At 34.6% G+C, this 16,159-nt stretch overlaps 1 protein-coding gene and 1 long non-coding RNA gene across 2 annotated transcripts in view; both read left to right on the top strand.

Annotated features, from left to right (window-relative positions):
- The first annotated feature begins 3,529 nt into the window (after window positions 1–3,529).
- On the top strand, window positions 3,530–10,373 carry LOC138697475 (uncharacterized). The gene is made up of 3 exons (XR_011331577.1): window positions 3,530–3,674; window positions 7,021–7,202; window positions 10,062–10,373. It is a non-coding gene; the product is annotated as an uncharacterized lncRNA (long non-coding RNA).
- Window positions 10,374–15,863: 5,490 nt separating this feature from the next.
- LOC138697459 (DNA topoisomerase 1-like) overlaps window positions 15,864–16,159 on the top strand; it is a 39,326-nt gene continuing 39,030 nt past the window's right edge. Inside the window, exon 1 of the mRNA XM_069822780.1 lies at window positions 15,864–16,088. Within this exon, the coding sequence (XP_069678881.1) occupies window positions 16,069–16,088 (20 nt within the window). The 5' untranslated portion in view covers window positions 15,864–16,068. The remainder of the gene's footprint in view (window positions 16,089–16,159) is intronic.

The following is a 16,159-nucleotide window of genomic DNA, read 5'->3' as shown; positions in this document are numbered from 1 at the left end:
GGCCTCCCACTGCGCTCCTCGTCTTGTACATTTTGGCGTCCTGCTGAAAATTGTCTACAGCGGCGACGCACCATCTGCTTGCTCATGACCTGGCACAGATGACGATAAATTTCAATCGGCGCTATGCCCTATGCATTCAAAACCTTATCACTGATCGCACTTTACACGCAGCGGGAGCTGGAATAGGAGCTTCCATCTTCAATCAATGAAACGAAGCTACTGAGAGTACTCGGGAAGTTCCGTTAGCGCATGCGCCGTGCCAGGACATTACTCTATCACGCACACGCAGTCGCTTCGCGCAACATATGGTTTGCTAGCTGTGGGACGAGTAGGAATGTTACTTTATGGATGCGCCTCGTAATATAATGTTGGTTTCCAAATAAGTCCATTGTTACAACATATGTTTGGAGTTACGAATAATAAGTTCATTGTCGTAACATTGTCCTGCGCCGTGGCGTCGTGGTCTAAGGCATCCTGCCTAGGACTCGCATAACAGAATGCGCGCTACTTCGAGTTCTCATGGGGGAAGAAATTTTCTCATCAAATTTTGGCCAGTGTATGGACCGGTGCCCACTCAGCATCGTGATGCACTTGGGGAGCTACGATAAGTAGCGAAAAACCGGTTCCTCAAACCTGCTATAACGGCTGAGGGGATCATCGTGCTAAGCACAAGATACCTCCGTCCTGGTTGGATGATCGTCCACCTCTGCTTCGGCATGTGGACGTGAGGCTAGCAGCCAGCTGGTCGGTCTTTGCTCTTCATGGGCTGTAGTGGCATGGATTTACTTTTTTTTGTTGTAACATATATTTATAATTTCGAATAAAAAAATTGTTACGAGTTGGACCAAGGGAGGGTTATTTTGTGACCACTTCGAAATTTTGTCCATATAATTAGGTTTTCAACCAAAAAAACTTGATTTTCTTTATTGAATCATTAACTATATACTATTTCTGACACAAAATGAGAACACCATGGTCTTAACATGTTCTATACTATAATAGCAATAGTTCTAAAAAAAGTGTGGACATAAATTGACCCTCCCTTGGTCCATCTAGTGTTAATCAGGGATGAACGGTGATCCATTGACATATCTCAGGAGTGGATGCGGTTTGGGGAATTACTTGTAAAAGACACATAATTCCGTTAGGGTGGGTCGGGGTAATTTGAGCATAGTGGGGTAAATTGGGCACAAGTTACAATTTATTGAATAAAATTTTACCTAATTTTCAAACACAAACTAATTTAACATGTGTTGCCCATTTCACAATTGTATTGCCTATCAAAAAGTTTAAAAAATGTATGTTGATCATACTGATACTGCTGGTAAGAACAACTGTTTTTTTTATTTACCAGTGTATGCAATGACCCATCACATTCAATGCAATATTGTTGTGTTGCCGTAACCAAATCCATGCATGTGTACATTGCACATGTTTAGAACATATTTTTAATAAATGTAGTAATATATCATTAATAGTTTGTTAATAAATTACAATTTACAAACATGGGGTAATTTGGGTAGCATTATAGGTTAAATGATAACTAACCTAGTTTTCGTTCCAGATCAGGTCACGCGCACAGATTATGGATTGGTGAAATACAAATATATATATACCCGAATTGTTTTCTGCCTCTGATTTTAATAGCAGATATTTTAAATTTACAAAATAGGCCTCATCAGGAACTTAACTAAGTATTAGCTGAATATTTTTTATCTTCTCAGCGCTAAGTAAAATGGTTAAATGCCTACCTAACCTCTACACTCTGCTCTAGGATACATGGGCTAGCTTAGGGTTGGAATAATTCGATTTTATAAGGACTTTAAAGCTTATTTTACTTCAATAATAACATTATATCCAAATTTCCCCATCCATGGGGTAAATTGAGTACAGCTAAACTTAGTGTTGTTATTATTGTGATCAAAACGAGGCCAACATACTTGAAAATGCAATAGAATAATTCTATAATGTCACAGTGCTAATATATAATAAACTGACTGGAAAATTCTATCAATAGTAATCTCACTAGAGGTTTTGATTTATTTAGAGAAAATCAAAACTCGAGGGGGATTTAATTGACTATTACACGATTAGAAGAAAGTGTAAAAAGATTAGAAGAAATAAAGTACTCTAATACAATAAAATATTATCCATGTTGAAACTTTCGTACACTACTTTTAACACTTGAATATAAATAATTGATTAAATGGCGATCTTAGTCGTGTTAATTATGTAAGCATGTGCGGCTTACAGCTGTTTCGGTGCTACTTGACACCATCCTCAGAGCCTTCTGTGTCTCGGCGTCATCTCAACTTCGCTGCCTGTTGTGTGGGTGCGTTCGTGTGATGAAGAGTTGAGTCAAACACAGAGACACAGAAGGCTCTGAGGATGGTGTCAAGTAGCATCGAAACAGCTGTAAGCCGCACATGCTTACATAATTAACACGAGTAAGATCGCCATTTAATCAATTATTTATAAAATATTAATTGACTTACTAAAATCCTATTTCACTAATGTTAGCTTCACCAAAACGTTTGAACGAAGGCGCTGTTTTCAGCTGACTATCTATGCGGTAAACAAATGACGATCGCAAAGTATGTTTTACAGTATACCGTAAAGAATTTGCAGTTTGAAATGTTGGCAAATAAAGAAACAAATGCTAGGTAGATGATATATATATATATATATATATATATATATATATATATATATATATATATATATATAGAAGAACGTATATAAAGATTAGAAAAATAAAGTACTCTAATACAATAAAATAGTTATTAATTGATTTTATTCTATTTCACTAATGTTAGCTTCACCAAAACGTTTAAACGGAGCCCTTATTTTCAGTTGACTATGCGGGAAACAAATGACGATCACAAAGCATGTTTTATAGTACCCTAAAGAATTTGCATTTTAAAATTTTGGCAAAAAATGAATAAATGCTAGGGAAGTGATAAAAACAAACAAATGCTAGGGAAGTGATAAAAATAAACAAATGCTAGGGAAGTGATAAAAATAAACAAATGCTAGGGAAGTGATAAAATTGTAGGATAAACAGCCATGATTGGTGAAACACATCCTTTCGTACCGTTTTATTGATCAAAAGTAATATGACGTAGTAAAAGTGCAATAGTCATGGTAACAGGCTATGAGTCTCTTAAACTTAAAAAAGGCTGTTTTATACCCTAATTACCCCAACCCATCCTACTTACAGTAAATATTTCTGAGAACTTAAAATCATTACTTTTGGCGTCCCAAAATAGAGCTAAAAATGGTCGCGACAGTAGATTGAGAAAGGATTGTCCCGACTAAATCGGAACATCCGGTAGGTGTACACATACTCAGAAATGGCACAGCTATTCTATTTTAAATGTGACTGACTTTAGGAGAAATCGTGGATTGTAGACGTAATAATTTTGTTACACTCTTGAACAGTTATAATGAACTTTTTGAGTACGAGATTTAACTGCGAAATATTTGAACCTTATCATTCTAGCAGGAAGCAATGTGGAAAATATCCTGTCTTTCACGAAGCCCAACATTATCTCTTATAGATATACTGCAGCTACGCACTAAATTATCTTATTCTGTGAATACTGTTCACACTGACGGTCTACTTTGCATCACGAGTACCAGTAATTCATAAGAATGATTTTATTTGGCATTGGGTAAGTAAAGACTTTTCACCATTGATGAATTTAAAAGTGTCAAGGCAGGAATTTCCTTTAGGGAATAATAAATAATAGACTACGGCTAAAATATTAAGTTTTTCGTACTTGTAACGTATCCTATTATATTCATTATTATAATTTGCAGAGACCGATAATCGAAACACCTTTCATACAGTAGCCTACATTTTCAGTTCTATTATACAGGATGTAGGCTAACTAAAATGTAAATCAAAATTGTAGGGCATATTCCTCTCGTATAGAGGACGACAAATATGTTATTGGTCCGAAAACGCTTTACTTCCTTTTTACAGCTATTTTTCTAAAATTCTAATTACATTGTATGATGCGGTATATTATGGAAAGCAATAGCATACCACATGGAAATGTCAAAGTTTGAGCCGGGAATTGTTGGTGACGTTTTGGTGGGATCTCATGTTCTTCCACCCAGGCTTAACAAAGAAAGATATTAAGTGTTCTTGCAGTACACCTTGCTTCTTCTGTTACATCATGTATCTTTAGCATTTCAATGTCAATTTTCTTCGATTTCTAAATCAAAGGTTTCATGACAGATGAATAGATAGAGATGGACTAATTCCTTGGCCTCTGCGCTCTCCGGACTTTAACCCACTAGACTTTTATTCGTGGGATCATTTAAAAGAGCTTATTTATTGAACTCTGGTGCAAGATGAAATTCTTCGAGCCCAAAGACGAGACAATACAACATTCTCCATGTATACATTAGCACATCCCGGATTCAATGCGACGGCGGGCTGCGTGTATCCGTGCTAATAAGAGCCTTTTTAAACACTTCCTGTAAGACAGATTTCCATGTAGTATGCTATTTTTATTTCGTAACTAGCCGTACCCATGCGCTTCGCTGTACTTGTTACAAATAAATATAAAGTAATTTACAAAGTCTCCTATATGTAATTATATTTCTTTCTTTCGAAAATGTAAGAATTCACGATTTCCTATGTACCACTGCTTTAGAATGAATAAATCTGTTTTTTGTTCCTACTGAAAAATTTTATATTTTGCACATAGGAGTTACGGAACAACGACGCTATAATCTGAGGTGGCGGTGAAAATGTATTGTATTGTCATTTTAAAACTCTTGTACATCCTTAAATATCAGTCCTATCAAAATTTTTCCTGGAATAAAACTTATCAGAAATCATTTTTAAAAAACCTTTTGTTATGTAACATTTTTCACAAAAATTAATAATAAGCGAGATATTTCGATTTATTTAATTCAGGCCCACTTATAACCCCCCTTTTAAATAAATTATTTTGAATGTCATATAGCCTAAAATCTAAGTTTCAACGAACTTCATTTATATTCTAATTTTCATCGAAATCCGTTTAGCCATTATCGCGTGAAAAGGTAACAAACATCGAGACAGACAGACATACAAACAAAAATTAAAAAAAAAAAAACGATTTTCGGTTTCAGGATGATTAATTATACATTTTAACACCAATTATTTTTGGAAAAACGAAAATTACCAGAAAAATTTCGGTTACAGATTATTAGTATAGATGTACTGCATCATAAAATGCAAGCAAAGTTGTAGAAAAAGAAGGCTGTAACAAGGAAACAAAGTGTTTCCGGGTGAATGTTCATAGATTACTTTTTCATCCTCTATATTATAATAATATGTCCCTAAATTTTTGACATACATTTTAGTTACACCCTGTAGATCTAATATTCAAATAAAAATTTATAATATAAGTTTTACGTTCTTATATTTATTTTAGATGTATTATCTTGGACATATTATTGAGTATCTAGAATACGAAAATTCTGATAAATTAATTTCTATTATTTAATAAATATGTATTTACATTAATATTTATTGCAGTAAGTATTTGAATTTTTATCGAATATATCAAAGTTGCAATTTTATAGGATAATTTAAGTGGTGAAAATGGCTGAAGGTATAAATAAATATATAACCAAATAAACACAAGACCCAACAGATTTTGATGTAACTTAATACACATTCCATATCACACTTCTTAATTAATTAATATGTGGTTTGAAACAACACAAACTTAAAGGAAATGGTATGAATACAGATTGACTTTATAACTTTATTGTCAATAGGCCTAGATTCGTTTTAATTTACAAACCCATATTCAAGTAAGTAAATTATCTAGATCAATGGCTCTTAAAGTGGGATCTGCGAATATTATGCATAGGGAATTTTTTCTTCTTCAGAAAGATTTTTATTTTTTTAGTGTGGCGATCATGTTAGAAGCGCATTGGCCGTTACTATATCTTACATACCGTACCCTTTTCTCTTCGATATGGCCAGGAAAAACGAGGACTTCAAAATGTGTGACAAGCTGTGTAATTTTTATTCATTGTGCGAAGTAGCATATTTGGCGGACATGTTCTCTTATCTTAATGGACTTAATTTTTCACCTAAAAGATAGAAGTATTATAGATTAAAAATTGGAGTTGTAGGCGAGCCGAATGGAGAAAAAGTCCTATGCTTCGTTACCGATACTTCAGGAGTTTATGCTTACCTCTGAACAAGATCTTCCTGACGCAGTAAGGCATAATTGCATACCTCTTGAAAGGACTGTCAGTTGCATTCAGAGATTGTTTTCTGGTTCTTAATTTTAACATCAGTGGTTTCAATACCCTTTGTCAGCAGCATTGAGACTCACAATCTCACCGAAAAGGAGGAAGAACGGCTTTTGGATTATCGTGTGACACTCTTTCAAAAAACGTTTGCAGTGAATTTCAGGTATTCGTTGTTGGCTCAAAGTTCATGCGGAACATGCACATCTATCAGAACGAGCCTTGAAACATTTAACGCGTTTTGCCACGAATTATTTGTGTGAGCATGAATTTTCTGCTTCTTTCTGATAAGAGCTAATAATGATAAAATAAAACGATTCACATTTAAATCTCCTTTATATAATCATAAGTAGATCACGAAACTTTATGCACTAAAAAACCTGAAAATATAAATGGAACTACGCAGTAAAAACTGTTTAAATATGCGCTAAAAATTTGAATATATGCAGTAAGAATTACACTTTACAGCTTATCCTATGTTTATGAGAAATCACCAACGTTTGCAGCAACAGGTCGTCTGCAACGAAACTTCAAAAGAATGGCCTTGAGTTCGATTCTAGCTGGTTACACTGACTAACATATCTAGGCTTGTAACTAGCAAATAGAAGGCTTCCGGACATAGGTTCCTGTATGAAGTTGTTCATAATTGTCTCCTCTATCATCCCTAAAAGTTTGTAACATAGTCACTGAGTCACCCTGTACAAATAAATAACATAATATAAATTTAGTAATATCATATTAAATTGTTTTCAGTACACTTTCACGTTTGTTACTGGTCACTACGATCATCGTAATATTGCTTGAAGATTCATCTGTTGATGGAAAGGGACTTCGCACTAGCAAAGCCAGCTCCAGCAAGAAAGGAACTTCCCATGTTAGTAAGAGTAGATCTCATTCAATTCACCACAACCCTGTTGAGGCTGCCGTTCCCATAGGTAAGGATAATGCAACCGTAATAGAATTTCAGTCTCGGTGAGCTGCTAAGAAAGTAAGTGATGAGAAAATATCATATACAAGTTACTTTCGTTTTAAAAGTGAGATTAATATGCATACAGTATATAGAGTTCATATGAAGAGTTCAGAGCCATAGTGGGCCAAGTGCTATTTATTAAAAACGGAGAAAGCAAGGATTAAAGTTAAATGAATGCAATAATTTAATGAAGATTGACATATCATTTAGTTTTAATGTGCATACTTTATATTACTTGCTATATGTTTCATTGAATTATGGTGTACTCAATTTTAACCGTTGTTTTCTACGTTTTTAATATATGGCGCTTGGCCCACTATGGCTCTGAACCCTTCATATGAAGAAAATGGTACCTGCCCTACACACATACAAGAAATTAGTTTATCATTCTCATCCTTATAATGTTGACACTGCACAGTTACTTCTCGGATTCTTTTTTCCACAGTAATGTTATTGATATTGGTAATGGATTCGGGAAAATGGTCGAGAACGTGAATATAATTATATACTTAAGAGTAGAAAGATGCTAAGGGACAAAATAAAAATGTGATATTTCACTAGAATGTTGCAATTTGCCAAGGAGCATTACATATCAACAAGGCTAAGTCCACAGAAGATTATAGTGTGTTGTTAAGACCACCAAAAGATGACAGTGGTACAAAGTTACCAGGGCTCTTTCATAAAAAAGGTGGAATGTGCCATTTGTTTTGATTTTCCTCCGTTGTTTATTTGTCATGTTAATAGTGAATTTATGGAAAAATGCATTATTGATTATATACCGTGGTGTTTTCTACAAACAAGAAGATCAACGTATGTAAATCTTATATACAACATAATACGTAGGTAATGTAGGGCTATAAGTCACATAGAAACATAATGTATTACCTCTAGATGACACAGCTGGTTTGTTTTAAACTTCTCAATTCCTAGTGTTAAAAATCCAGAAAATAGGGGAAATACCATTAAATTAGCACGTTTTTCTTTATTGTAAGTAACATAAAAAGCAGAATAAAATGCAGTGAATTGACATCCGAGTAGAAAATAGCTTTATTTTCTGAGCTCTATGACCAAGATTAATCAACACTATCAACATTTTTGTTGGGTCTCTTTACTGTCATACCAGTACAACGACGTCAACATAGAACGTATGATAATCATGATGAAAGTCGGCGATATTCAGTTCCAAATGGTGAGGGTGGTTTGCTTCCAGTCTGCAAAACCACTTTAATGGAAGTATTTGCAGAAATTAAGAGATCTGTGGATAATAAATGGATCATAGTACCTACGAAATGTTTATAGGACTTACACCTTTCAAAATGTGTGAAGTTTGTTTCTCTCTCAGTGTATTAATTTTAGTAGTATCATGAAACTACAGATAAAGATTGGTGAAAAGTTGTAGTAAATACTATCAATTCAATTCTAAAAAATATATCTTCAAATTGTTCAAGAGTGAAAGTTATTTATTAATAAAATATTGTTCATAAGTTTGGCACTTTGCACCTTTCTACTGTTACGTACCGAATGAAAGAAGTTGTAATAGCCATGTCTATTTATATGTTTTATTTTACGTGGACCCTAGGAAAAAGGATGACATGACCAACTTTGTACAGGGCACATGTATAACTGATGTGTCTGATGTTCTTAATTAATGCAATTTTAAAAAAGATTTCTAATGTTATTTTCCCAAATACGTGAAAATGTTGTATACTTGTCTAGCACAATAACTTGACCCAGGAGAAGTATACTGTAAATGTAAGTTACATAATAATTATACTATTGGGTTGATGCAAAAATTCGCAGTGTTTTTTCGCTGTGACAAAAGCTTTTATTTGAGATGAATAGAAGACAGAAATATTAATCAATTATATATTTTCCTACATTATCTATGACTCTCTGCCAACACTGGGATAGTTTTTCGATTCCACATCTGAATAAATCTGCTGATTTGGAGATAAAGACGTCGTCAAATCAAGTTTGTAAGTCATCTTCGTTATCAGAGGAGTTCCCTTGAAGATTGTTGGATAAAAAATGGAAAAGGTGAAAATCTGAGGGCACAAGATCGGTAGAATATAGAGAATGCGGAATCACCTTTCAACCAAGCTTCTGGATAGCTGTTTTTGTAATGTTAGCAGAGTATGGTCATCCATTATCGTGTTGCAGCAGCACTTGATGCAGTCTTCCCAGTCGTTTTTCTTCAATTACGGCCACAGGCGTCTGAGTTCATGACAATAAAAGCCAGCAGTTATAGTTACATTCCTGGGAAGCAATTGTAGTACACGACACCTTCTTTATCCTACCAGACGTGTAACATCATTTATCTTTATCCCATACTGCTCACAGCTATCATTTAATTCCAATAACATATCCCTTAGTATCGTCTCCTCTTCTGCTAACAACGCCATATCGTCAGCAAATCTTATGCACTTTATTCTTCTTCCTCCTACTATCAACCCTCTCTGTTCTGAAAACAGTTCTTCACCAAATTCTCCAAGTATACTGAACAGGGTAGATGATAAAGGGCATCCTTGTCGTACTCCTCTCCCTATTTCACTTCGTTCAGACATTTCTTCTTCTATCCTGACTTTGACTCGTTGTTTCATATAAAGATTACTGAAAAGCCTCCTCTCTTTCCAATCCACACCTATTTTCTTCAGGATGTCCATCAATTTGTTCCAATCCACTCTGCCAAACGCCTTTTCTAGGTCCTTTTATTATATGCTTATCTGTATTTTAACAGTCAAGGTTCTATACAAACTTGTTATATTTCGAAGTGTTCATATGAATACTTTTTCTAATGATATTTATTATTTTATCCTCTACTTAGCCGTGCCTGAGAAGAGGAAGCGCAGCAAAGTACGACGAACACACCGCCGCCGCAAAAACAACAAGAAATCTACAACTACAACCGCTAGGCCCAACTATAGCATTTCCAAGTAAATGGAATTTGGGATAAAACTACTGTTACGCCTCAGACTAAGAACATCTCTCGATATTCTTGCACTATCATTCCTGTAACTCTTATAGATACAGAGAAATGTATTTTAAAACAGTCCGAAAAACATGATCCTTCATGATGTTATGTACACAAATTAATCCACTTGATATGGATACAATAAAAACGGTTTAAAATGAAAAACTGCTGTGTTGTTGTTCTGTATTTTTACGAGACACGTTTATATCCTTGCCATCCTAGTAATCTGGTTACATTTTCTATTTATACAATAACGTTATTATTACAGTACCCAGGTCTTGGATGACTTAAATTAAGTTAAGTGTTTAGACAAAGTAGTTTCGAATCCAGCCAGCCGTAATAAAACATTAAGGGGAAACAATTGAATGTGGCATCATAATGAATATATAGCCTAAGTTATTTGTAAATAAATGGAGTGATTAATAAATGTTAGGATTTTAAAACAAAAATAGTTGATTTAAGATGGTGGACCTATGAAAACACTTGTTTAAATGGCTAGAAATGATATGAAATGTTGAAAATTAAAACCAAGTGTCATAAATGTAACAAGAAAATAATAACAAGAAATTAATTTCATTCATAATTTTCTACCCAAGTGCAGGTCTTTCACTGCAAATCCAGCATTCTCCAATTTTCCCTATTTTTTGCCTTCCACTTATTCTTCGCTTATGAATCATAAAGGGTGGAAGGGGACGTATTGTATTAATTCACTCAGGTAATAGATCAAGTCAGTGCGCGCAAGTTTTGCCAAATAAGTTTTTTGATACCTGCAATAGTTTGAGAATATGAAATGTAACATGTTGCGACACTGCAGTGCTCCGTAAGGTCACTACTCCGCAGTAGGGATGAGTGCAACTCCAATAATTCACTCCGCAAGTCTTGCAAGATGAGAATGTAAACAAAAACGTCTCATCAGATCAAATTACTGTACATACACTTAATACATTACTTAACATTACTGTAAACTTAATATATTTTCTAATTTAATGTATTTTTAATTTCTTCAAAGGTAACTAAATTGGAGATGTAGTTACAAAATGTGTATTCGTAATAATGTTATTTTGAGTTTACATTATACGTAAAGGAATCTTTAATGGAAATAATTTTGTTTTATAAGAATGTGCAATCTTTGTTATTTTGTAATTACGTAAAAAGCAAAGAAATCAATATATGCTGTGAAAGTTAAATAAATTTCATGGTAATAAATTTAAAGTTAAAAATTTTATAGTGTAATAAAGAATATTAAAAAAGAAACGAATTGCTTAATTAATTCATTGAATACTTTATGTTTTAATCTACAGTAATTTGATCGAAACTTATGATGAGACGTTTTTGTTTACATTTTCTTTTCGCAAGTCATGCGGAGCGAATGATTGAGTTAAACTCACGCCCCGTGCGGAGCAATGACCTCAAGTGCCACTGCAGTCTTGTAACAAGTTACATTTCGTATTCTCAAAACTATTGGACGTATCAAACAACTTATTTGACAAAACTTGTTCGCATTGACTTGATCCATTAGGAACCTCTGTGAATTGTAATAGATTCCCTTCCACTCTGTATAACTTAATGTCGTCTATCATTTGATATCTTCTTCTGTCCCGAATTTTTTCCCCGTTCACCATTCCTTCCAGTGCATGTCAGCTTGGTGTTTCTAAGGTCACAGTCTGTCGCCACCTCCACCATTCTGGGATTGTGTCTAATCGGTGACGATTACCGAACCACAGTTACAGAAAAAAAAACTTTGAGGTGACCTAATTAATATAATTTACATCTTACAATTCTTTTATTATACTTAATGAGAATGAACTAAATTCTTTCTTAAGTTCGACACTTTTGAATGTTTCATATAATAGGTGGGCAACTGCTCGAAGTTGGTACTGCGTATAATCTCTTACAAATGGAGAGATCTATGAAGTCTCTTCAACAAATTAATGTAATTTAACGTCGTAGATTGAACCCAATGAACTCAAGTGCTATCGTATGAGGTTCAGAGTTAGAGCATGAATGCCGGAGGCTGTTATTATCTTATGCGAATTAATGATAGCCACAATTTGTGATGCTAAAAATATGTAGCCAATTGTACTGATCCCCCGTTATAAGTAAGTAAACAAATGAGTGAGGAGGTATCATTTATGCCATTGAATCCGAATTACAGGTTCAAATCCGGTAGAGGACAGTGATTATTAAAAGAAAAAAAAAACATACTAGTATCCTTCGGAATAGAAATAACAATGGATGATTCGTTTTGTGTATTTACTGAAGATGAGTATAAATAAATTTTAGAAGAAAAAGTTAAAGGGAATTTGAGGAAATCTCTATGATTTCGTTAACGTCTATACAGAAATCAGGGTAATGGAATTAGTAGATGAAGTGTCACAAATAATGAAATAGGGGTACAAATATGAAATAATATGATATACGACCTGATACGAGTTGTATTCTAGCGGAAGCCTTCCAAATTACTACGCACTGATACTCTCTTTCGCGGGAATTTGTTAGTTTGCAGTTAGAAGCTGAACTGTTGAAACGTTTATCATTAATGCGTTTTCGAGGAAAGTGACAATTTTGGCGGTAAGTTTTTTTTGTTGTATATACATTGTTATTCCTCAATATTAGAAATATTAATGATATAATATTCTTAGAGATAATTAACCTACGTTTGTAGGAATGTATGTTTAATTAATTTATTTTTTTAATTATGATTATAATTATGTTTTGAGGTTATGACTTACAAAATTAGTGTGTCACAATATGAAATAGGCTACTAGTATTATTAGTATTTCATCTTTGTACCCTTGTTTCCTTTTTCGCTACTATAGGTATCCTACAAGCAAAACTCAGATCGGATTCCTCGCGGCGCGCATGCTATACCCCTCTTACCCCTCTACAGTACGCTTGAGACCATGTTGGGAACGGGGGCATACGTCATCTGCGCGAGACAGTCACGCCCGCTGGTTTCTGCACACTGAGTTTTCCTTGTTGGATGCCTATAAAGTTGGCATCTGTAAGAGGAGAGAAAACCTCATCTTCCAACAAACTTAGAAAACAGTGGAATGAAAAGGCAATACAAGAAGCCATAAAACATGTTCGAGAAAAGACGTGAGAGACGATTCATCTGGATTCAGTATTAAATAATCCGAGGCACGACAACCCATGAAGGACCATGACCGACCAGTTGACTGCTGGCCTCACGTCAACATGCCGAAGCAGAGGGGATTCAGTATTACGGTTGAGAAAACACCTTCTAATGAAGATGCTGAATGCTTGTTGTGTGCTTTTTCTAGTAGAGATCATTTTGACTTTGCAATTTTGTTAGTCTTGTAACTTGTTAATAGTAGCTATTCCATATTTGCGCCTCAATTTTTATGAAAGAAATATGTTAAATTTTGAGATTTTTTTTTTCAAATATTTTATAACATCTTGCGAACTTCTAAGTCCGGTGTACTATTCACAGGGACATTCAGCAATAAACAGGACGATAGGTACATTATTTTCCGTATTCAAAACATATAGGTTCCAAACCGAAAAAAAAAAAAAAAACAGACAAACAAACAAAATGGTATTCCATATTTGTAACACTTCCCCTAGCTGCCAGTCCTCCAGTAATAACTTAATAATAACAATAATAATAATCATAATAATAATGATGTATTAAAACTGTAAAGAATTGTTTCTGAGCCACAAACCATTCACAATTAAGTAGTATACTGCATATAGGCCTAAGCACATGAATACATCATGAACACTATTTGTATTATTGTTACTTATTCATCTGCATGTGCAGGGATGCAAAACTGAGTCTTAGTTTTGGCATACGTCACAAGCCGGATTATGTCATTCATCCCTTTCCTCAATACCATAGGTCATTCACATGATATGATAGAGCGGGTTTTGTATTCACTGCCTAGTGGTGAAATTCAACGCAATGTCTTTCGGAAAATACCAGTTTAAAGAGCAATGGGAAAATGAATACACAAAGCGCGTATGAGTTCTGTGTTTGCTTCTACATCCGTATGTAAACAAACATTCTCGAAAATGAACTTCAATAAGATCGATGATGGCTCTAAATTGATAGATGTACATCTGATTTCCCTCCTCAAGTGCTTATACAAATTTTGACCACTCGAGCGCAATTACGAGGGCCGCAGAAAAATAAGTTTCTCTGAGGTCGTTTACACAAAGAAAACACAACTTCAATGAAAAAATGTATTGGTACAGATACAGTGAATGTTAAGCTATTTTTCAACATATTCCCCACGGGAATTGAGACATTTGTCATACCGTGGGATGAACAGAAAAGTGCAGACATCTGTCACACACTGGTTCCAATCCCAGGCGGCAGACTTCTATGACACAGGGATACAAAAGTTGATCCCACAGCAAGACAAATATCTCAATTCCAGTGGGGAATAAATTGAAAAATAGCTCAAAATTTAATGTTTCAATAAATCTTTCCATGAAAATGTGTTTTCTTTCTTTAAAGAAACTTACTTTTACGGTCCTCGTAATTTCGCTCGAGTGGCCAAAATTTGTGTAAGCGCTTGTTTTGACAATGTTAGCGTGGTGGAATTATCTTTTTATCTGCCCCAGTGAGAATGTTTGCTTGTGAGCATATTGGAAATTGGCTTTCCCAGAATACGCTATGAAATGTTTCATATGAAACAATTTTTGTCTCGAAAACGAAGCGAAAACGAGTAAAACTGCGCTGAACTTTTGTTTTTGAAATATCTCAAAGAATAGCCTCCTGAAATTAATGACATTAGGCCTACTTACGGTTCAACCTGTATAGTTCCGGAACATTGGAAATAACAATAACAATAACAACAATGATTTATTTTAGCTGGCAGAGTTAAGGCCGTAAGGCCTTCTCTTCCACTCAACCAGCAAAAAGTGTATATACATATGCATGAACTTAGAAAGAATTCAACAATTTGATTTAGATGAGAGTTACAGGTATACAAGAGTTATTTACGAATTAAACAACAAAATACTATGAACTATTAATTAAACACTGAGATAAATTGTGTAGCAGAATTAAGCTAAAATACATAGAATGTTAATATATTTCAAATAATATTAGATAATAGAAAGAGATTATTATGAGACAATTTTGAAAATACAGCACTATCAGGATGATGTCTAAAGAAAGAAGTTTAAATCAGTATGATTGGAGTGAAATGCAAATAAGGTTATCTTTAAGCTGTTTTTAAAGGTATTTATTGTCTTGCAGACCCTAATACTTTGTGACAAGGAATTCCATTGACGCGAGGTGGATACTGTAAAAGATGATGAATAACGAGATGTTCTATGAACAGGTATACTTAGCGTGCCACAGATAAGTGATCTGGTATTTACGTCGTGGTTGGAGTATAGATAAGAGAACCGAGACGAAAGGTAATTTGGTGTTGAGGTGTGCAGAATTCGAAAGAGTAAAGACAAAGAGTGTAAAGTTCTGCGTTCTTTAAGTCGGAGCCACGAAAGACTTGCGAAATGTCAAGTTCTGGGACACGGTGGAAATCCAAAAGCCTCATTCTGATATACGAGATTAATTTATGAGTATTTTCGTAAGATTGCGTCAGAAGATTCATTATACACTCGAGTTGGATTGCCTCTCTCGCACTAGATGAATGAAAGAGCCCCGTAATGGAGACTGACATACGTGCGTAAGGAGATAATAGAGCCAATGATGTATCAAGTTAACCATCTCCACTTATGCATCGAGCGAATAGCAGCTACATTTCCCTGACAGCACATACATTCACCGCCAGCAACAAGACACTTGGAGACATTCTACGTGGCTCTGTCAAACATCTTTACATTACGTGTTAATCAGTAGTAGGCCTACAAGTGAAGTAAAATCATGTTCTTGCTTCAAAATCGGTGAGTTGTAAATTAAGTTTAAGTTCAATATTGAATTCCATTATTTGCTAGTAACCTCTTTATGGTGCTGT

The sequence above is a fragment of the Periplaneta americana genome, chromosome 1 (assembly GCF_040183065.1).
Source record: "Periplaneta americana isolate PAMFEO1 chromosome 1, P.americana_PAMFEO1_priV1, whole genome shotgun sequence".
NCBI classification, from domain to species: Eukaryota; Metazoa; Arthropoda; class Insecta; order Blattodea; family Blattidae; genus Periplaneta; species Periplaneta americana.
Note: the sequence above shows the minus strand (reverse complement) of the source record. Positions and strands in the feature narration are given on the sequence as shown.